The 24,372-nt window shown below is 37.4% G+C and overlaps 1 protein-coding gene across 1 annotated transcript; it reads left to right on the top strand.

Moving 5' to 3' along the window:
- The first annotated feature begins 3,206 nt into the window (after positions 1-3,206).
- On the top strand, positions 3,207-22,797 carry SMARCE1 (SWI/SNF related BAF chromatin remodeling complex subunit E1). Its single transcript, XM_090291577.1, has 11 exons — positions 3,207-3,397; positions 5,377-5,428; positions 5,604-5,647; positions 8,613-8,717; positions 13,803-13,883; positions 14,803-14,934; positions 15,200-15,371; positions 18,676-18,848; positions 19,375-19,476; positions 20,126-20,336; positions 22,521-22,797. Exons 2-11 carry the CDS (start codon positions 5,422-5,424, stop codon positions 22,727-22,729), a joined length of 1,236 nt encoding a protein of 411 aa, XP_090147703.1. The 5' UTR covers positions 3,207-3,397; positions 5,377-5,421; the 3' UTR covers positions 22,730-22,797.
- Positions 22,798-24,372: the final 1,575 nt, after the last annotated feature.

Below are 24,372 nucleotides of genomic sequence, written 5' to 3'. Positions count from 1 at the left end.
TTCTGTTCCTGTTCTACTTGTTTGCTTACTTTGTTTTTGTTTTTTAGATTCAGTTGTTTAGAGTTGTTTGCTGTCATTTTAATGTTCATAGTTTTGATCTTCTTCTTTTTCTTAAATAAGTCCCTTTAACACTTCATATAATAATGGCTCGGTGGTGATGAATTCCTTTAGCTTTACCTTGTCTGGGAAGCACTTTATCTGCCCTTCCATTCTAAATGATAGCTTTGCTGGATAGAGTAATCTTGCTTGTAGATCTTTGCTTTTCATCATTTTGGATATTTCTTGACAGTCCCTTCTTGTCTGCAAAGTTTCTTTTGAGAAATCAGCTGATAGTTTTACGGAAACTCTTTTGAAGGTAACTCTTCTTTTCTCTTGATACTTTTAAGATTCACTCAACTTTAACCTTTGGAATTTTAATTATGATGTGTCTTGGTGTGGTCCTCTTTGTGTACATCTTCTTTGGGACTCTCTGTGCTTCCTGGGCTTGTATATCTATTTCCTTCACCAAATTGGGGAAGTTTTCTTTCATTATTTGTTCAAATAAATTTTCAGTTTCTTGCTTTTCCTCTTCTCCTTCTGTCACCCTATGATTCAAATGTTGGTACATTTAAAGTTGTCCCAGAGGACAACTTTCTTTTTTTTTTTTTTTTTTTGCATTCTTGTTTCTTCTTTCTGTTCTGGTTGAGTGTTTACTTCTTCCTTTTGTTACAAATCATTGATTTGAATCCTGGTTTCCTTCCTTTCACTGTTGGTTCCCTGTATATTTTTCTTATTTCACTTTGTGTCACCTTCATTTCTTCTTTTATTTTTTGCCATACTCTATGAGTTCTCTGAGCATCCTTATCACCAGTGTTTTGAACTCTGCATATGATGGGTTGGCTATCTCCATTTCATTTAGTTCTTTTCCTGGGGTTTTGTTCTGTTCTTTCCTTTGGGTCATATTTCTTTGCCTCCTCAATTTGACAGCCCCCCTGTGTTTGTTTCTGTGTACTATGTAGAGCTGCTTTTATTCCCTGTCTTAGTAGCATGACCTATGAGCCAAAGTCACCTCTCTGGATGAATGTGGCTTCTTTAAATCCTTGGTTGTCAGACTTCCATATAGCTTGATTTTCTGATTGTTCTGGTTATTTGTTTTTGAGATGTGGTTGTAATTCTTTCTATGGTTGCATGAGGAGGCGAAGCATATCTATGCATGCCTCCACGTTGACCAAAAGTCTCTTCCTCCTTTCTTAATTTTGCAAATCTTCAGGAGTGGAGAAAGAACCGAAAAGAGAAATATTAGATAACCATTTATTCATTCCACAGATACTGAGCACCTGAATGCACCATGCATTGTTCCAGATGTCAAAAGTCCCCACCCTCAAGGAGCTTTCGTTCTGATGAGAAGAAAAAAACAACATAAGTACATAATAAATACAGTTCATTAGGTGGTGATAAGTGCTATATAGAAAAAACAAAGGACAGACCATGAATAGAGTGGAGGTTGGGGAATGAGTTGCAACTTTAACCACATCACGAAAGACCTACTCAGGTGATATATGAATAAAGATCAGGAAGTGAGAATGTATCAATGTCACTGCTCCACTCAGATCCCTTCCTTTTCTTTTCCACCATTTTTGTGTCCCCCTTTCCCACTGCAGTGTGCTTTGTTTCTAACCTCCAGCACCTGCAGCACTTTTTCAGAGAGGACTGCCTAGAGAGGACACACAGAGCATGTGCCTTAGCATAGGCACTTGCCCAGTTCCTCCATCATAATCCCAAAGGCAGGAAGAAACCAATTGGAGTTGCTGGATGAGGCCAGAGAAAGAAGGTACGGGCATGTATCTTATATTACCTTTTACATGTCCCTGATGCTTTTTTTTTTTTTTAAGCAATTTCATGTACATTATCTCAAGTACGACTCAAGATTGTTATCATTTGATGACTTCTTGTATTTCCCTTCAATTTCAGTTATATCTATTCATACCTATAAAAATATCAGAGGTTTAAGACTTGGACAGAGCATCACTTGTCCCAGGCTTTACCAACTTCTAGAGATGCCCTAGTCACTGCTGGCACGCACGCACGCGCGCGCACACACCCCGTGATGGTTAAAGGCAGCCCAAAAATTCAGTCAGTCACTCTAAACATCAACACTGTTCTCAAGTACCTACAGGTCAGGGAGCCCATCTGTTGCTTTTCCCTCCACAGGGGCCCACAACATCCACCAGATGTTTATATATGCAAGGAAGGAGCTACTAACTGGTAAACCAACATACTCATGATTTAGTGGAAAGAGCCCTGGACTAGACCAGAAGGCTGCCTCAATAGACATTTATTGAGCACCTAACAATGGGTCAACCCCTTAGTAGACACTAGCAACACGAAGATGACCAGTGCAGATGACTGAACCTTTGCTTTCAAGACCCTCATAGTGCATTGGAGATGACAAACGCATCTGATACAATGGATCGGGTACAGATTACAACAAACGTGTCAAAGAACCATGGAGTTGAGAGGAAGGTTGGCGCAGGAGGGCATCACAAAAAGACGTGTGAGTTGGATCCAAAAGGTCCGATGAGTTTAAGCTTAAACGGGAGCCAGCGTTCCCGCCGGCGGACACCCAATGACCCAAAACAACGCTCGGCACAGACCCGTGGTACCCCGAGGCTGCAAAGGCTCACAGAACCAGGAGATTAACATCTCCAGGCTTGGCTCAGAAACGAGTGCCAGACTCGACCTTGGAAAAACTGAAAACCCCGTGTCGTGCGCGCAGGCAGCCTTGAGAGGCGCCTGTGGGGACAGAGTCTCCGCGCCTCCATCCTCGGCTTGCTAAAGTACACACTCGCATTCTTAGAAAAAGAGGAAATAAAAAGACCGGAAAAACAATCGCGGGGCGAGCACGACCGGAGCCTGGCCCGAGCGGCGCGCGACGAGCGCAGCCACAGTGGTTCCGGGGCCTCACGCCCCGGCGACTCCCGCCGTCTTCCGGCCCCGCGCGCGGAGCCGAAGCCGTGGCTACCACCTCCCTCGGCGCGGCCTCGCACCTCTCGCCGCCTCGCCTGCCGCCGCCGCCGCCGCCGCGGCCCCTTACGGCAGCAGAACCTAGACCTCTCGGGCGGACAGGCCCCTCCGCAGTCTCCGCCGTGACGAATCGGCGCCCGGCTGGTAAACTACCCACATCGGGAGTTTTGAGGAACGTATAGGACCTGAAAAAAAAAAAAAATTCTCGACTGTACGAAGCGTCACGCATCCTCACAAGGAAGCTCATTTTTCTAAACACAGTCGGGTAACTCCTGGAAAGAAATTAAGAAGCGTGTTGAAAGTGCGAGTGCGGAAGCTCCGGACGCGAGGGGCGGGGCGTGCGCGGGACAAAGGGAAGCGAGGCCGGAGCTGCCGGCGCTCTTTCAGCCCGCGGGTGAGTGTTTGCGACTGGGATCCACCGGGTCCGGAGGGAACCAAGTCGTGGTGTCCTGGCTTGGCTGGACTCCGAGTCCCCGGGGGTTGCTGGGGTTCAGGCTTGGCCGCGGGGACAGAACTGTGGGCTGCTTGCGGCCTCCCTGAGGCCTAGCGGAGCGAGGGTTTGGTAGGGAGACCCCTCTGGGTTCCCCCTCCTTGGCGGCAAGACTTACCCCGTCCACTAACCCCGCGAAATCGGTCTAAGCCACTGTGCATACCCGGCTTGTGTGGAGATGCTGGTAACGCGCATCCTCCACAACAGAGCTAAAGGAACCGACCTCCAGAAAGCCCTCGGTGCGAGCCAGGCCCGTAGTCATCACCCCCAGGAAGGCGGTTTCCCTTTGATTCAGGCAGCGACCCGAGGACCCCCGGTGTGGCTTAGGGTGAAGAGCGAACGCTCCGGAACAGTTTGGCCTGGGTTTGAAACCCACCCCTGGCATCTCCTGGCAAACCCACGGAGACTCCCTTTCTTCATCTGTCAAGTGGAAATAGCAGTACGAAGCTTGTTGGTAGTTGTGACTGTTCAACAAGATAACGGAAGTAATTAGCCTGTCCCCTATGAGGTATTCAACAAATACAAAATCTCGTACTTTATGTCAGGTAGTGGGGATGGATCCAGTGGTGGACAAACGTACAAGCCCGCTCTTAAAATGTATGGACTAGCAAGGGAGGACAATCATTTAAAAGAATTAATGAGTGATGTGCAAGGGAGCTTGCGGCATGTATTGTCAGGGCTCCCACAGCAAGGCCTACTGAATCTTGACAGCTCCCCGGACGTGAGCAGGGAGGACATTTGCACCAGGGGCAGTGGTTTCTGTTTGTTCCTTAAGAAAAGAATGAGAGACCCACTTTAGACCATTGAGGTAATAAACTATAGTTTTTCTTTCCACACCAGGCCTCTTATACCCGATGCTCCAGGGAATTCCCTTAAAATGCAAAATAGGAGCCAAAAAAACCATGTTTGCTGCACATAACGTTGGATGAAAGTACTCCAGTAGTTGTAAAAGTTATTTGCCTTTTTTCTAGAAATGAATGACTCTTTGCACTGTGTGTAATGTATTTATTGACGTAAGGAACAAGCTCCTGTGTATGGTCATGTCATGAGTTGGTAACACTAGGGCAAAATTTATTAAGATTTGAGCTAGGTACTTCGACTACAGTAGTGAATTAGATACGTGGTCGCTGTTTCCAGGCAGCACACAAACTAGCCGTATTAATAGGTATATGATATATAATATACAATATCCTAGATCTGTGTAAACTGGGTAGGAATAGAGATGAAATAATTCTGCCCAGGTAATTTGTCAAGAAAGCTCCACTGAGGAGATATATTTTGAAATCGGCTGTGAAGGGTTAATAAAAGTTTTTCAGGTAAATTCTCAAAATTTATTCCCAGCATTTATAAAGCTATTTACCGTTAGGAGAGAATATAAAGCTCATTAGCATACCGGTTACCTTTTGCACTGCCTCGAATAAAATATTGCTCCACTTTAATGGAAGTTGTTAAGATAAAAGGAAGGGGAGCTGCTGATGATCTGGGAGCTGTCAGTATCTAGTAGGCCTCCTTAGTGTGGGTCCTGGTAATATATCACATCCTATTGTCATTACATTTTTATCGATCTGATTAAATGTGTACATGGCATCAGCAAAATGTTTTCCATACAAGAGGTGGCTCAGTAGCATAAGAAAAAAACTTCAAAACACATGTCTAATATTACTTTTAATATCCCCAGTAAATTGTTTTAATCATTTAATTCTGATCAACCAAATGACTAAAGAACTAGTAAAATAGGCAAAAAACTTGGATAATAGAAGATAATGTAATTTTACTAAGAAATACCAATTTAACTACCCTATTCTTTAGGAAAACATTCTCTCATGCTTGCTGAGTTTTGATTCTCTTTTTTTTTTTCTTTTTTTTCCTTTTTTTTATTTTAGTGTCTCAGATTCATTCTTAAGGAACTGAGAACTTAATCTTCCAAAATGTCAAGTAAGTTTCATTTTTTTATATTTATCAATCTATATAAATAAGAGACTAATGCCCTAGCAAATGGGAATTCCAAAATACTCTCATTTTTTTCTTCAAAACAGGACCATTGGTAGTTTTGTTGCATAGTATTATATCTCAGTTGTTTACAAGAAGTTATTTATTTTCTTTCAAACAGAAAGACCATCTTATGCCCCACCTCCCACCCCAGCTCCTGCAACAGTAAGTTTTAATTTTCTTGTTAATGTAATAGCCAAGTCTGGCCTTGATACAAAAACCCTGATGTCTTCCAGGAACAGTCACTCAACCATCACAGCAACAGGATGAAAAAAATCAGCTAAAAAAAAAAAAAAAACAGCACTTCCTACTAAATAAAATAACTCTTTGCATCTTACCTTGAACCAACCCCAACATTTAAAGAAACATACTGCTGAACAGCCAACCTCTTACGCTCGGTTGTTTTTTTGTTTTTTGGGGTTTTTTTAAAGGGAAATAACTGACAAGTTTAACACTTCTTTCTTGTTAATTTCTTATTAAGAGTCTTTAAAGTTGATATTGAATGAATGCTCATTCTGGCATTTATTATTTTCCAGCCTAACCTTAAACTGGTTATATTTTTCTCTCCTTGTTTATATATAACTTTCATATTAAATCAAACAATAAAGTTTCCAGTTCTATAATAACACTCATTGTAAATCTTTACTTTCAAGCTGTTCAAGTAAGGATTTTATTATCTGTGGGTCAGATCCTGCTATTGAATTTCATTCCACTCCATAAATAACAATTTATTGGTTTGGGATTTGCTGTGTTTCAAAGTTTCTAAATAATAGTTGTGAACTTGTTTTCACCCAGCAGGTTCTGGCCCAGCTTGGTCAGCATGTCAAATAATTGATCCATAAAACAGATTTAAGAGTAACTCTTCAAGACTTGTTGAAACAGATTCCTTGTTTTGTTTTGTTGTTTTAAAAACAAACAAAACACTGTTAACATTGACCATATCCTACAAAAGCAATTTTTTAACAGCTGTTAGCCCTCCTTCCAGACCCCTTACCCACTAAATTTCAAGCTAGTTTACTAATTAGGTCCTTGTATAGTTTTGTTTCCTCCACTAGATAACTATTCTTAATTACTAACCCTTAGATAAAATGTTTTAGTTATGTTTATCAATAATTTAGTTTTCTTCAGTAAGATGTTTTTAAAAAGAGATACTTTATATAATATATAGTCTCTAAAGTTACTTGCAGTAGATCTTAAGTCCTGTATTTGTTTTCTTTCTTAAATCAAAGAACATTTCTTATGACCATCTCCTTCGCACTCTGCTAGTGGCTATACGGGTGGAGTTGAACTATTGAGATTCCTGACCTCAAAGAGCTAACCATGTACTTCATTTTTGGAAATGGTATAATTGTCATGTTTTAGTTTCAATTTTTGTCTTTTAGCTCCCATACTTAATTTTCTTACATTATTGCCTTGGTGTTGAACAGTAATTCTCATTGTTTTGAAACCTTTGAAGGTGTCATTTTTATATAAATACTGCCTCAGACAGTGTATAGTATATACACTTGGTTTTCTGAGATAATAGAAACAGCTTAAAAACCAAGTGTCCCCTATGACTTCTCAAAGGTAGAAAGGAATTTTTGTTTTGCCTTTCTTTAGTCATATTTCTGTACCATTATAGTTTCACATTGACACATAAAATCCAGAAGATTAGGAATTAGGACATCCAACAAAATAGATAGTAAATGAGTTATCCTCCTTCCTTTTTTTCCATTATTTCTACCACCACCATCACAATCAACCATCACCACCACCACTACCACCTCCACCACCCAAATGAACCACTCCAAGTAATACACACTTCTTTTGTCCTTTTGATACTTCCTCTGTATTTTGCCTACTTAAATATGCTTGATTTGCGTCTTTTATAACTGTATAGACTAGAATTGATCAATTCTCTTCTCCTAAAGAGTATCAAATGCTTGAATATCTTTCGGAAATTTAGGATATGTGCAGTGGCATGTTTTAGAAAATTGTGTATTTTATAACAGCTACAGCTTAGTTGGAATGTGTTATTTTACATCATACATTTCAGGACTGATAATTGTTAATTGCATGTTAAAATGAAATTACTGTCATTTGTTTTTATTGAATTTCATTAGGGAAAAATACCCTACTTTTGGTCTCTTTAATACATTTTTTTTATGCATTATGCCTTGATTTTCATGAACATTGGATGTCATTATATTAACCACAGGGCACTGCTATATAATAGTCCACTTGTACCCACATCAACACATTAATTCACAAAAGCCAAGAGTTCTGTTGCCACAATGAATACTTATGTTTTGAAAGGGCTAGAGCTATCAGGAACTAGATTTTTTAAAAAAGAGAATTGGAGTCTGTCAACTAGAAAAATAGTTCACGTTAAAACTAAAAGTAGAACTTGTTCATGATTGACCTATGGAAGATGGATCAAAGAAGAGAGATGGAAGAGAAAGCCTATAAAAGAATGACTGGGTTAAAAAAGATTAGACAATACCCCAGAATGAAATCCACACATTTCTTACAAGTCTTTGTTTTGAAATCATGTATGTGATATCCATTGAATCCCACATAATGTTCTTTTCTATTGACAACTTCTGGCTTCCTGATTCGAGTCTCTTCTCATTTATCACATTATATAAAATGATTTAAAGCTGTCTTTGAAAGCAGTCCATTTCTTGTTCTTTGTTTTTAGTAGATAAATACATTGGCGGCATCCACATAAATGTCAAATAAACCATGTTTTGTTTTGCATGTAAAGTGTTTTCAGACTTCTAGTTTATCGCATTTCAAGCTTTCTTCTCGGACATATATTGCTAAGTGGTTATATCGTACTGTTTATTAACCAGAAAGTAATCCTTAATGTTTAAGACACTTCACTGCATTGCTTATCTCAAAAATGCAAGCATACACTCACACAGACAGCACTGGCCCCTGCAAAAAGAAGTAGAAGTAGAAAAATAAGAGGAAAAACCCACTTGCAGACTGGTTTCTCAATGAAAGAAAAAGAACAGCTACAACACATCATTGCTTGTTTAAATTCAGGTTGCTTTTGCATGCCATATGCAGATCATTTTTCATTTCTGTGTTTTCCTCGTTTGAGCTCATTTCTCATTCGTGTTTTTGTCTCATTTGTTTCCATCAGCAAATGCCCAGCACACCAGGGTTTGTGGGATACAATCCATACAGTCATCTCGCCTACAACAACTACAGGCTGGGAGGGAACCCGGGCACCAACAGCCGGGTCACGGTAGGAGAATCAACTATTACAGCATCCGGCAAACAATTGGAATTGACCAGAAATGCCTTCACAGTTAGGTCCTTGTGAATCACCAGCACAGCCATTAAAAAAAAAAAAAAAAATTTAACCTGGCTTTTTGACTATTTTAAACATTTGTTGTATGGTCTTACAACTGAAAAAAATAGTGAGATCTGGATATGTATATAGAAGAAAAGACTTCATTCTTTTTGGTGGTTGGTAGAGATAAAACCTTGGGCGCTTAATGCTTATACAGTGTTTATAAACAAACCTAGAATTTCTTTTAGTTAAAAGTCCCTAATTGAGATGGAGCACTATCTTTCATTTAAGGTAATTGGCTCAAGAATTCAGTTTCTTAGCGAAGACTGGCCTACCAGTTTGAATTGCTACACATAATTATTTGTCTTTTGGATTTAATAGTTGACCCTACAATTGAGATTCATTTCTCATCAGTTAAAAAGAGAAAAAGATTTTTGTGTCACACCAAAGAATTGCAAAGTGAAGGTTAAATGAGATTATTTGAAGTACCAGACTAGATATCTACAACTAGAAGTGTCTTTATAATCCTTAGGAAAAGGGATATGGTTTCTGAAACTGAAGATGTTTCATTTAACTGATCAACCTAAAAAAAATAAATAAGTATAAAAGTAAAATGAATGCTAAACCTAAGATAATAAAAATTGGGTGATGTACTTCAGACTTTTTATTTTAGAATCATCTTAAACTCCATTCAAGGGAGTCTAGATACCAAAGAAACAAATAACTGTAAAAATGATTTACCAGAAGTAAATAAAATAAATCCAAAAGCCAAATACCTGCATACGTTGGACTGTGGTATTGGTGAGAATTAACACAACCCAGAATGGCTGTAAACATCAATACCTGGTTTTCGTTTGCTGTATTCATAAATAATACAATTAATGTGACTTCAAGAAAGCCCTCTCACCCTGTAGTCAAGCTAGAGCAGAAAGCTTGTAACTACCAACTGTCTATCTTGGTAAGCAATTGCTTAGCTTGATAGGTTTTGTTCGTCTAAATTTTTCATTGTTCCTGCATAATTTGTACTTCATAAGCATATCAAGTTTTATGTGCCTTGCATATTTCATGGTATTTGAAAAGAATCCTGACAAAGTGTGTGTGTGTGTATGCATTGTGAAATGCATACGATTTCTATGTGCATCGATGTGTGTTTTTCCCTGGTCTAAATGTGTTGTTTCACAAGTGTTAATGAGTGACAAGGTTATCAAATAATTAAGATCATTTTAATTTAAACAAGGAACAGAGTCAGTTTTGGATCATTCATGTTAATGCAGAAAATGAGTCATGAGCAGTAAATAAGAGAATGATTACATTTTAATTGCTCTATACAGTCAGCTCTTGATTATCTTTGTTAATGGAATAGAAATGGCGGTAACTATAATATTAGAATCACTTGTATTTCTGTCTGTGTAAGCATTTTGTTCTTAGCATGGATGTATCTGTGAGAATTCTGTGTTAATAAAGTGAGATCATTTAATGGAGACTTATTAGGAAAAGGAAAGCACCCTCTGTCTTGGAGTCTGGGTCAGTTATCTGTCTCTCCATTCCCTCTGGGGGGTGTTGGAGCCCAGCGTTTGGAGTGGTCATTAGCCTCAGGGGAGATTGGGGTAAGAGGGTTGTTGGGCATGAAAGATTTGGTGTTTGGGTTCTTTGTGGTTGTTTTCTTTGTATTATTGTTCTCTCGGTGTCAAAATAAAATATAAATAAACTGCTGTTTAGACTTAACCTGAAAGGCCTAGAAAATATGGAGGCTTTTAGCCTGTGTTAATTCCAGCCCCTTCAACTTTTAGTGACTCTGTCTTAGGTCATTTAATCATCCTCTAAGAAAATTAGTTATGCCTCAAGTTTTACACTCATCTTTTTTAATATATCTAATTTCAGCCCTATTAGGACTCAGTAGATCCGATTTTGACCATTCTGAAAGTGTTTTGTTTTAAGATGACCCCAATTTTGTGTTACTTCAAGGGGTTTGGGGGTAGGTGGGTCTACCTACTATTTGGTATTACTGTCTGCAAATCACCATAAGTTGTTGATTTGATTTAAAGGAATAATTCTGTGAAGCCTTATAAGTAGCTCCTGGTAGGCTCTACAGAAAATCTGTTTTTCTTGTTGACTCCAGTAGACTTGAATAGTTTTCAAAGAATAACTTTATATAGCATATGGAAACCTTTTGGAGTGCTTATGATAGCTATGAGATGGAAGTCACTCCTAGACACGTCTACATTCAGATGACGATTAACATTCTCAAGTACAGAGTGAAAACAGTTTGAGACAGAATGTTAACAACAGTTTATTTCTGTATGTTAGTGGAAATTCCATCCCAAAAGAAAATGGTTAAATGAGATCCTACCAGAGAAACAGCTGAGAATGGGAAAAAAGCAACAAACTCTTCACTAGCCAAAATAAATTTCATAAAATCATAGATTTTATTCATAGGAGATTCCCAGGACCTTACTCTTATGTAAGCACAGTTTTCACAAGCATAATTACTTGTTTTCCCCCAGTGAGAAGCAGAAAGCTGGAAGGAGGTTTCCTGATAACAGTGAGGAAAGAAATAGCCAAAACAAAGGAAGCGTGCCCTCCAAAAGCATAACCACTGGGCCATTAAGACATAGGAACATGTCTGAGATGGTAAATAGTCAGGATGTTGAATAATACAAATCTTTAGTAGCCAGAAAATCAGCTAGAATTTACTTTTGTTACTGTTTTGGGTTTTGTTTTGTTTGCCTTTGTAAATTTACTGGTCAGTATAATGAAAATAGGGCCTCCATATGTGAATGATCTGGGTACATTTCTTTGGGAGAAGAAGGAGAAAGAAGTAAATACATTAATGTTATAAAATACAGTTCTTTGAAAAATATCCAAGAGCAAATATCACTGTAATTTGTCTTTTAAGTGGTTTGATTCAACATATTTAAGCATAGACATTTTAGAATTCTTTACCTGCCCCCCCCCTTTTTTTAATTGTTACAGCAGCCTACCAACTTCAGTTATTGGCACAATTCCAAGTTTATTTGTAATCTACTTACTGAAATTCTGAAGATTTGTGTTGGACGTGAGTTTGAAATGCTTTCTGATAACTTCATATATGAGTCATCAGACTTTAGTGTGTCTTGATCTGATTTTATGACATAAGGTTAGCCTTGTAGGGATTCCTCCCAACCCAGCCCTTGAAAGGACTCCTGCAGACCCTGAGACAGAACTTCCCTTACTGCTCATACCAACACTGTGGATAGTTCCCATCGTGTATGGCTCACCTCCCTCCATTGTGCACTGCTGGCTCAGAGCAGGTCTGTCTGCATGGGCACCAGCATGAGGTGTGGTGACGTACATGAGGAGTGGGAAGAGATGACATGCTGCTTCAGAGGTGAAATGATTTCCAATAATTCTGTGTATGAAGAAGCAGAGTTGAAGAGTTGAAAAGCATGTACGGATGAAGGGAGACCCTCACAGGAAGAGGAATCACTGTTTGAAAGCAGTGGAATGGGGTACAAACATGCTAATTGCTGAGCCCCTGGATGAAAACTAAGGTTATGATTGGGGTCCCAGCCCAGAATGGAGGAGTTTTCCCCGGGGTTTCATCACAGCAACAACAGAAGAGCAAGGAAACAAAATGTCACTTCAGCTTTCTTACAAGGATTTGCTGATCTCTGTCTTTTGATAAAGTTAGCACTGCTTGCCCCTGCCTGGCAAGGAGAATCAATATCAGGGATCTCCCAGAAATTAGGGGTAAATAATTCAGCCATGGTTTTTTTCTGGGTCTTTGAGCAAATGGAGTCATATATGTTAAGAAAAACTAAGTTCAGAAATAGGCATTCTTGGGATGGAATTATATAGGGTGCCCACTAGAAGTTATCTGGTATCTCTTGACTAGATATTAGCCCATAGAAAGAACTGACTTCTTTTTTTCTTTTAAGAGAGAAAGTGGGAGGGAGGGAGAAAAGACAGAGAGGAAACATCCATGTGAGAGAGAAACATCGGATCAGTTGCCCCTTGTACGCACTCACCCCAACCAGGGACCAAACCCACATCCTAAGTTTGTGCCCTGACTGGGAATTGAACCGCCGACCTTTCACTTTATGGGACAACGCCCAGCCAACTGAGCCACACCAATCAGGGCAAGAACCAATTTCTTATCTTTCTCGTTTTCTCCTTTTCGCCTTCTAACCCACTTTTGTCTTTACCTTTACAAAAATATTTTTCCATCTCCCCTCCTCCTTTTTTTCTGTTTTTCTTTCTATGTATTCCCCACAAAACCAAAATTTTTTAATAAAATGGAGTTCCTTGATATACTCTCATGACCCTGTGTCTGCCATTTCTCTGTTCCTGTAAACTTAGTCCTACACTGTTAATTAGGGCTAAGGGTAAAAAAAAGACATGACTTCGGTTCACACCACTTGATCCCCTTTATAGAAAACCACTAGATACGGATATACAAGCTTAAGAAAAATAGTTGTGATAAAGGAGATAGAGTTCTTTGTTAACTGTTTTTGAACCTAGGAAGTAGTTTTTGTGGTGGCGGTGGTGTTTACACAGGGGTCCATTCCTGAAATTGTAATACAAATAGATACAAAGTGCCTTGTATACCGTGTGAGTGTGGCTAAGTGCTGAAGAAGGTCAGATTCTGGTGCAGATAATCAAGTGTTGACTGTATGTAACGGTAAATTAAGCAAAATAAAAGGGTGCCAGGTAATGTCCTAAGTGTGGGACCTTTGATATATAACCATATATTTTGGATGTATGGATTGTTATGTAATAATTTATTTATTCTTACAGCCAGGTTGTCAGAGCAGTAGCAATAAACTGCTATGTAAAATATTCGAAACCTATGTGCTTAAAGTCATTTTCTTTATTTTCTTTTGATGTGAACATTTCTGAATTTGCAGTGATAGCAATTTTCAGTGGAGAAAATGTAAGAATCTTGTGTCCATGGACGAGTAGAAGAAAGGCGCATTAGAATTTTTTAAGGCACTCTCTTTTCATTTTGCTTATGAACTTCTTGCAATTAAATAATGAATGTATTTAACTCTTTTGTAGGCATCCTCTGGTATTACGATTCCAAAACCCCCAAAGCCACCAGATAAGCCGCTGATGCCCTACATGAGGTATAGCAGGAAGGTAAGTGCCGGGATCTGGGAAGGAGTGGGGACTGCTCTCTTTGCTTCCCTGCTTTCCGTCAGATTTCAGGTTGGCTTAGCCAGTTTTTCTGTGTATAGTCAGAGGAAAGGATAAAGAATTGCAGTTTTTAAAGAAATTAGTTCTGATTTTAAAATCTGGGACTGAAATCTAACAAGAAGAGCATGATTAAATAAACTGTTAAAATCCATAAGACAATGTTATATAGCCAATGTTAAGTAGTCTTTTAGAGAATATTTAATGATATGAGAAGAACATTAAGTGGAAAAGGAAATATTAGATTGTATGTATTAGTATCTTGTTTTTATAAAAATAATAGCAACTACATGTTAGTTTGAAGGAATACAAAAGCCAAGAGACATGGTTATCTCTAAATAGTAAAAGTTATGGCAATTTTTATCTTCTTTATACTACCTTGAATTTTCACTTCTTTTTTTGTGAACCTACATTACTCTTAAAATAACAGATATAGCCAATATCTTTATTAAAGACAAGAGCGTATAGCTATTTCCATCGCTATTTAGAAATTTTTTAGTTTTTTATCATATAAATGTACATCTTTGTGTGTATATTTATTTGATGATGTATTGTATTGTGCAGATTAACCACTTATGAATTTTTGTGAACTCTTAGATATAGACCGTTATTGAGTTAGCTTATCCTAAGTATCCGTAGAGATTGGACATGTCTGAGATCTGCCTTAGAGCATCCATCAGACTACAGATGAAATGAGATTGGCCTCTTGTGGATCATTGTTACAGCAGGCTAATGAGAACATATAGACTTCATTCTAATCCCTCTGCTTTTTGTTTATGTTTTAAAATGTTCATACTAAAAAGCATTTGTAAAGGTCTGTATTTTTAGGCATCAATACTGAAATTTCAGCTTTTTTATTTTTAAGGTCTGGGACCAAGTAAAGGCTTCCAACCCTGACCTAAAGTTGTGGGAGATTGGCAAGATTATTGGTGGCATGTGGCGAGATCTCACTGATGAAGAAAAACAAGAATATTTAAACGAATACGAAGCAGAAAAGGTAGAATGGGGACTGCAGTGGGATGGATACAATGGGAAGGGCATAAACATTTGCTTATTATTTACCAAAGAAGCATAAGATCTATTCAGACAGCTGAGGCTATACTGACGCTTGTCTGCCTGGTCAAGTCACTTAATTTCTCTAGGCCTCAGATTTCTTACCTGTAAAAAGGAGATAATTATGGTGTCTTTTGATATCCATATGAATAGATATTCATTATAACATAAAATGTTAATTATAAAACTAAAAAACATTTGAATTTCAGATAGAGTACAATGAATCTATGAAGGCCTACCATAATTCCCCCGCATACCTTGCTTACATAAATGCAAAAAGTCGTGCAGAAGCTGCTTTAGAGGAAGAAAGTCGACAGAGGCAGTCTCGCATGGAGAAAGGAGAACCTTATATGAGCATTCAGCCTGCTGAAGATCCAGATGGTAAAAAAAAAATGGGATTTTGTGTATGCTTTAGTTTTTACTTCCTATCCTAAATGCAGAACAAAGCATAATTTAAGTGTCATCTCATTATTTTCATTAATTATTTCTAGTAAGATTTGTATGTGAATTTCCCACAAGAAAAAGAAATACCCTTTTTAGTGCATACAATAACAAAAACTATTGTTTATCAAAATCTTTGTACTCAAATGTCTGAAAGGTTTTGGAGTCATAATCAGAATTTTGCAACTGCTTTTAAAAAGTTAAATGTTTTCTTGTTGTATCCTGTTTTCTTATTGGCTCCTTAAATTCTGAACTAAGGACTCTTACGAGAGAAAGTTAATGAGTGGAAAGAAGCACTGTGAAATTTCTTTTCCAGTTAACTAAGAACTCCAGCTAGAATTTATAAATGTAGCTTATGATAACACTCATGAGGGTACACAGATTTTATACACACACACATACAGACACACAAATAACAGAGCTTCCTCATTGGCATTTCATGAGTAGTTTGCAGGTCTACAGGTTGCGCCCCAGTTGTGTGCAGCCAGGCAGGGTCTGTAGCTGCAAGGAGCCCTGGAGCTAGCCACCTCCAGCTGTGAGCACGTTCATTCTCATAGCAAGCCTGCTGTACAAAAAAGTATTTTCTCTGTGTTCTCCTGTGATATGAAAAGGTTGGAGGCTCCAGCTACGAGCAGTAAAAACATCAAAATAATTTAAGATCTCATTTTAAAATAGTGGTAACCAAGACAGTTTGTAAGAACTTTAAAGAATTTACACCTTTGAGAGAGGAAGCAATAATACCACCTAAACACATGAATAAACGAATATACTTAAAAGAAAAACAATAATTCTATTTTAAAAGAATTGGCAAATATTCTCATAAATACATAAGTGTAATGAATAGCATATGAAAAAGAAACTGTCAAAGTGTTAAGTAGAATCAGCAGTGCTAAAGACAGACTAGCAAACGCAGACCTTAATTGCTCAAATTGTATGATTATTGCAAGAAAAGCACACAGAACTAAAACCTTTTTTTTTTTTTTTCCTCAAAGAATATGTAGTCTACAAATAATTAGAAGGATGGGGCTCAGTATAAGAAGAAACAAAGGCGAGCAATGTAGAAGCCATAAGTAGAAAATATGATAGTTTTCATTAGGTGAAAGATAACAGCATGAACATTAAGATGGACTGAAGGGATCACTCAGGAACAATCCTGAAAAGAGGTTCTTTCTCTCTGCTTCTCAAACTTCTACCCATTATCGTTTTTTTGTTGTTGTTTTTTTAAGTTTAAGATGAAATCTTAAAGCCGCTACTAAGAAAGGACAGGTAGTGATTAAGATACCAGGATAAGGATGACTTCAGACCTTGGACTTTATCCCTTATAACTAAGTAGAAAGAGGAAGACTTGCGAGGTGGAAATGTACATAAAATAAAGAGAAAGATGACACGTCCATGAATGAGATAGCTGCTAACTTCTTTTTAAAAAGAAGGCTATATTCACACACCTACAAGACATATTCAGTTATTCACACAAGACAGTGAAGGCTTTTTTAAATGACATTTAGGAGAGAGAATATTTATGAGACAAAGTAAATAATTGGTGAATTAGGAAATAGAAGCCCACCCTTCCCCTCCACCAAAACATACAGAAATATATATATATATTTGTGGTTTTATATATGTATATACAAAATCAGACAACTAAAGTGTAAAGAAAGACAAGCCCAAATTGCTAAGGCATTATCTCCTTTACCATTGGTTAGTATTGGAGCCATATAAATGGAAGAAAAAAGCAAAAGAAGATAACTTGAATGGAGGTAGCACAGATGTACCATATATAATTGTAAGTGTGAATGTGAAAAGTTCTTTAAAAAAAGGTCAGAGAATTTTTTTAATGGTATCTTTTAGTCCAGCAACTTTAATTTCAGAAGTATATATCCCAAAGAAGTTACTTGAAAGGAAACAAAAAGTAATTTGCACAACAATTTGTAGTGGTGCTGTTTATGATAATAAGAGTTTTAGAAACTACTGAAGCTCCATATGATAAGGGAGATATCAAACTGTGACAAAGCAGCTAAATTTGGACCTCTAGCAGAGGTTTCTGCAGTGTGGTCCCTGCCCCTCTGATGGGACACTAAGATGAGGAGATTCAGAGAGGAATTTGTAATCTGTACTGTTTAAGAGAAAGCATTTTTATTTTTTTAGTGACTTAAATAATAGTAAGTAAATAGTACAAGTTGTTAGCAGATATGCCAAAAACTGGAGGTGACAAAGCAAAGGTTGAGATTACAAAAATACTTGCATAACTATTAAAAAGTAAGCATATATAACAGATCCATACTATAAGTATATGAACTTGAGTGGATGCAAACAGTGTAATAACTTTACACACTGATAATTGCAACTGCAGCTTGATAAAATTTAAATTTTTTTATTTTTGTTTATTATTTTGAAGATTTTATTTATTTTTAGAGAGGGGGGGAGTGAGGCAGAAAAAGAGGGAGAGAAATATCAATGTGTGGTTGCCTCTCATGCGCCCCCCCAGACAGGGTCCTGCCCCACAACTCAGGCATGTGCCCTGACTGGGAATCAAATCAGTGATCCTTTGGTTCACAGTCCGGGGCTCAGTCCACTGAGCTACACCAGCCAGGGCTAAAATTTGTTTTTTTCCTATAAAATTACTTTAAGGCCTAGGTGGTTTGTTAATCTAATAAAATGTATGTGTTGATCTGGGAAACTGAATTGCTAGCAATGAGTGGAAAGAAGCACTATGAAATTTCTTTTCCAGTTGATTGGGAAATCCAACTAGAATTTATAAATGTAACTCATGAGATAGTGTTCAAGAGAGAATGTTTTCTCTGCAGTGTGCATTTTCATTACTTTAATATTAGATTGCTGTGGTGACAAAGATACTGCCCAGTTCATGAATTGTCATTATTAGTTGTAAATGCCTTAATTACTACCAAGAGAGTGAAACATTTGGCAGAATTTCAGTTTTGCTATCATATTCAGCCTTCACATTGATCTGCAGACTAAAAGACACGTGGTTATATGTCATTTGTCTTTCAGCCAAATCGTTCTCAGACACGTATTATCTCAAAGATTTTGTGAGAAAAACCAATCCCTTGGTCATTGAACACTGCGTGTCCTGTATGGTTTTTATCAGGGACCGCCCCAGTGTTCCCATGAGCCCTTTAGACCCACTGTGAGAGCCATAGCTCCTTGGTAATTAAGCATATACATTGTAACACCCCTGTTTATGGTTACTGGTGACCTGATTTCCAGAATCTCTCGTTTATTCCAGATTATGATGATGGCTTTTCAATGAAGCATACAGCCACCGCCCGTTTCCAGAGAAACCACCGCCTCATCAGTGAAATCCTCAGTGAGAGTGTGGTGCCAGACGTTCGGTCAGTGGTCACAACAGCTAGAATGCAGGTCCTCAAACGACAGGTCCAGTCCTTAATGGTTCATCAGGTAAAGTCACAAAACATTTGTTACATTAAAATGAGCCTAAGCCACAGAACCCGGGTGACCCGGTTCTATATAATGCATCAGTGTGCGTGTTAAATATTTCTGTGTTCAGTCTAACCTGTTCCTGATTCAGGAAGGAGTCTTGAATGAGTGAACCTTTCCCAGAGATTTAATATGTTTATCATTAAAACTGTAACACAGAGCTTTGTAGTGGAAAGTATATCCATTAAGAATTTTGAGACATCCTATCAACCTTTTACTGCTTTACTCAGTATTTATTCCCAAGATTGCTCAGGCTGACACAATATTTAACATCATATACTTATTAGTCATAGTGATTATGTTACATTTTACTTTTTTTTTTAATCTTAGCTAGACACATTGTGTAATAAATTATTTTAATTAAAAATTCAAAACATTTGTTACAGTGTGAGAAAGTGTAGACTGTTAGAAAATGAGACATGTTTTTTATTTGACATTTGCTTTAGAGAAATACAGTAATTATAAAGCCTGATCATGTGTCTTACAGCGAAAACTAGAAGCTGAACTTCTTCAAATAGAGGAGCGGCACCAGGAAAAGAAGAGGAAATTCCTGGAAAGCACAGATTCATTTAACAATGAACTTAAAAGGGTATCAATTTAACGTGTTAACTATACTTTTATCACTGTGTCAGCTACTTCTAATTCTCATTCTTTTTCCCAAAATAGTGCTTTTGAATATTGTTCACTTTGAAGCAGGGTTAACTTTGCTATAACTGGTAGATCTTTGCTTTATAAAATTATTCCCATTTTCTGGCAAAATTTTATAGGTTTGAATTATATAATAAGCACACATGTACTAGGCCTATATAGGCTCTAAAGCCCTCTGATGTTTTAATTGAAACTCATGAATTCATGAATTTTATATAAATCATGAGATTGATTCATCAAATATCTTTATTAGATGTAGTTCACAGTTTGCACTTTGTATAAACCAGGTAAATCTAGTGTGTAGTAGACTGAAATATAAAATGGAAGCTGTGTATGTATTTGTGTATTCCAGAATGTTCAGCATTGCCTCGCTATCTGTTGTGTTAATATTTGGTGTTTCATGGCTGCTAGAGCAACTCTTTTCCTGTAGACACAGAGTCTCAGAGAAGACCTAGAACCATGAATTTTTCCTCCCATACACATATAGGTTATAGCCAAGAAAACCCATGTTTTTGTTTAAGAGATTGCAAGAAAAGAACACTACTAAGGGAGTTGTTGTGTTTTTGTTTTTTCTTTCCTATGACTACTAGTTGTGTGGTTTGAAAATAGAAGTGGATATGGAAAAAATTGCAGCTGAAATTGCACAGGCAGAGGAACAGGCTCGCAAAAGGCAGGAAGAAAGGGAAAAGGAGGCAGCAGAGCAAGCGGAGCGCAGTCAGAGCAGTGTGGTTCCTGAGGAAGAACAAGCAGCTCATAAGACCGAGGAAAAGAAAGAAGACGAGAGCATTCCAATGGAGACAGGTAACCTCCCAGTTGATAGCAAAATAAATGTCAAGGGGTTTTACAGCTGTCTTTAATTTCGATTTCTTTTTCTCAGTGCTTTTAAGAGGCGACTCTGTTACTCTTTACTCTTCGGTTACCCTTTATATGAGCTACCCATTTCTTTCCAAATCTTAATCTCTTATAGTAGATTCACTGAAAATGTTGATATCAGTGCAAAACAGCAGTGGTGTCTTATCTTTCGTCTTGCTCTTTGAGGTCTTGGTTATTTCACGAGATTGAGTCATGTCATTTTCTGGTTTGGGAATATCAAGTGTAGTGGTGCAGTTGTTAAGGATACTGGCCCTGGGGTCAGGTCCGGTCTGACACTGCCGCACCACTAGCTACTGTGACTTGGTAGCTATTTCATCTCAGTTCCCTCATTTGTAAGTATTCTAGTACTTGCCTCAGAGAGAGAGTTCCAAAGGATAAATAAAAGAAAATGTACACAAAATCATTCAGTATTGGATTTGATATGGTATTGGCACTCACTATTTTAACCTTTATTGCTAAAATTTAAATAAGATGTGGTCATTGCTCTTAAGATAAATCATTGTTGGTGTCCTGGGACAGGGCCAAATTCTGCTTGCCACCTGTTTTTATAAAGAAAGTCTTGTTGGAACAAACAAAACTTTCAGTATGTTTACATACAGTCTGTAGTTGAATGGTTGGAAAAGAGACTACCAGGCCCACAAAACCTAAAATATTTCCTATTTAGCCTTTTCTGAAAAGTTTAACTCATCCTAGAAAAATTCTTCCAGGTGTACTCATTTTTCTGATTAAAAGCATTCCTCAAGGCAAAAAGAAAAGCAAAACTTACATAAAATACTGATTAAATTGATTATTATTTGAAATTTTGCAATCGCCTTACATTTTGTCCCTGACCAGTACACTACGTAAACAAGACTAAGCAAAAGTGTTATGGGAAACAGCCAAGGCTTCCTGGACCGTCGCCAGAAGTGGGAAGGGCAGCAGTCATACTTAGTGCTTGACTGACAACTTCTGATTTGACATCTGGAAAACATTTAATAGAATATAGAATATTTCTACAAAATTCAGCAGATTAACATTTCAGATAGTCAGATTTTAAGTTTCATTATTTGAGCCTCTTTCTGTTTTGTGTGAACATGTTTTTTATCTTAACAAAATTTGGAGCATGAGCACTTTTCTGTGGTTAAAGCAGGAGTTTGAGAGCCAGAGTATGGTATGGTTCTTTGCTCATTTTGCAACTCAACTGAACACTCTGTCCTTTGCCTCTGTTTTGTCATCTATGAATAGAACATGTCTGTAGGTTTCTATTCAGATTTTTATCCTTCTAGCCTAAGGAGAAAAAAAAACTGAAGACAGTTGAACCTATTAGAGCAAAAACCTCATGCTCTGGATTTCTTACAGAAAACACCCCAAATGACTATTAACAAAGTACTAAAATGCCAACCTTATATCATTTGCACACCCACTTTCTCACTCATTAAATCCAAAGCACTTCACAACAGCATTGTCCAGTAGAAATAATGTAAGTCACCATGTAATTATCAGTTTTATACTAACAACATTTTTTAAAAGTAAAGCTAAACAAGTGAAATTAATGTTAATAATATAATTAACCCAATATATCCTAAACAATGTCATTTCAAGATGTAATCAATTTTTTTCAATTACAGTTGACATTCAGTATTATTTTTTATTAGCTTCAGGTCATAGCATAGTGCTTAGACATTTATATAATTTACAGAATGATCCCCTGATAAGTCTAGTACCACCTGACATCTTACATAGTTATTACAATATTATTGACTATATTCTGCATGTTATACTTCACATCACTTATACATGTAATCAACATTTCTTAAAGTATTTTTTACATAAAGTCTTCGGAATCTGATGTGTATTTTATAGTTAAAGCACATCTAAATTTGGAGGTTAAATTTTCATCTGAAATACTTGACCTGTATTTATTATTCTTAAATTTACAGTTAAGTAGGTTTTTAAACCCCAGATTGTTTCAAACACGCTAAAAGTTTGTCAGTCACACTAGCTCATTTTGAGTGCTTAAGAGCCATATGTGGTTAGCGACTGCCATACTGGACAGTGGAGCTCTAGACTGTCAGTGTAACTAGAAGAGTAAATTTTTGTCTTAGAACTAACAGTGACAAATTATGATTACAGAGGAGACACATCTTGAAGAAACGGCAGAAAGTCAGCAGAATGGTGAAGAAGGCACGTCCACTCCTGAGGACAAGGAGAGCGGACAGGAGGGGGTAGATAGCATGGCCGAGGAAGGGACCAGTGACAGTAACACTGGCTCAGAGAGCAACAGCGCGACGGTGGAAGAGCCACCAACAGATCCCATACCAGAAGATGAGAAAAAAGAATAAATGTTGCCTTGTTTTATGTATTCTAAATACTTTTTTAAATGAAAAAAAAAATGTTTTTTGAGTTTTAATGGTGTTATGTGGTTTGTGTACTAATATTTTTCTTGTCTGTTATCACACCATCAAAGGCTTTTGGACCATATAGCATCATGAGCCAAATAGTGTAGTGACCGTTCTTAAGTGGTTGTGACAGTGGTTCTCTTCCTTGGATCTTGTTTCAAGCCCTCAACTACTGAAGGCATCAGAATTTAAATTAACTGAGAAAATGCCCATGTCTTTTAAAGAGAATTATCCTTTGATGCTGCAGATTCTACTCTTAAATGCCTTCCTGCAGCTCACTGGGGTGCTTACCAAAGCCATAGTTTTAAATCTTCTCAGTCCCCATGAACAGCTTCCTGAAAACGTAATCATATACGAGTATATGTTTGTTCACTTTTTTTTTATTTGTAATCACTGTCAGGTAACCAAGAGTTATGTTAAAATGTTGAGTGTACCTACAACTACACTTGGATCATATTGATTGAGAAATAATCTCCATAGAGTAGTTACTAGCTTATGAAATAGTCATTAAAGTGAACATGGCACATATACACTATCCTACTTTTTGTTATAATTAATATTGGGTATGTTCTGGTAAATTCATCCTTACTGTACAGAAGAAAAAAAAATTACTTTTTTATCAAGTTTTCCAAAGATAGAATAGATCACAAAACTTAAGGAATTGACCATTCTTGCAAGGGAATATATAACTTCAAAATGATTGGCCCATTCTGGAAGAAAAACAGCTGGGAATTAAGTTCAGCCACTTGAAATTGTTTTACTATAACCAAAACAGTCAAAACCTCAAGGCTCAGGATCCAATAGATCAGAGCCTACGTTTTTGATAAACTTAGTAAAGTCTTAGAACTAGAAGCAAGATGATTTGTGACACGTATGCTTCCCAAAAGCTAGAGTAGGTTTTTACTAAATAGTGGTATATCTAATGGTATATGTTTCTTAAAGGTCCAAACATAATAAAAAAAAAAAAAAAAATTAAAAGAAAACTGTCTCAGTGTTTTTAATGCACTAAATTATTTATATGCAAAACAAATAATTTTGTTACATTAACACAGTGACAGTATGGAGTGGTCACTCAGCCATTATAAAATTGCATACTTACAGCCATGTCTTACCCAGACTGCTGCACTATTTGTGCAAGATACTTGTGAAAATTAGTTTCCTCACATTATGGTCATGTCACATAGGGAGGTGGTCATTTACTCCAAAAGTAAATATGTCTACATTTATATATGAGCAATATGAAGAAATATATGACAGTTATCTTTGGAAAACAGGAGGCTCAACAAATATATAAAAGCCCTCTTCCTGTATAGAGATAACTTCTCTACATGGCCAAGGCAAAGTGAATTCACTGACTGTCGACCTTCAGCCTCCTGAGACTGAGAGGAAGAAAGGAAATGAAGTTGCATGGAAACAACTTGTTTTTCTACATGATAACGGAGTCTTCTGTCTCGAGAATCGAACTAATTTACATGTCTGCTAAATTAGGCTTTGCACAGCTAAGAACTTCAGCATCTCTTTCCCAACAAATTGGATGTCCTCTTCGGTACATTCCCTAATAGTCAAAATCAGGCAGAGAAGTTGTT

Source organism: Furipterus horrens, unplaced genomic scaffold (genome assembly GCF_987537825.1).
Source record: "Furipterus horrens unplaced genomic scaffold, mFurHor1.1.pri manual_scaffold_11, whole genome shotgun sequence".
Classification (NCBI taxonomy): Eukaryota; Metazoa; Chordata; class Mammalia; order Chiroptera; family Furipteridae; genus Furipterus; species Furipterus horrens.
This window is presented reverse-complemented; position numbering and strand designations above follow the sequence as displayed.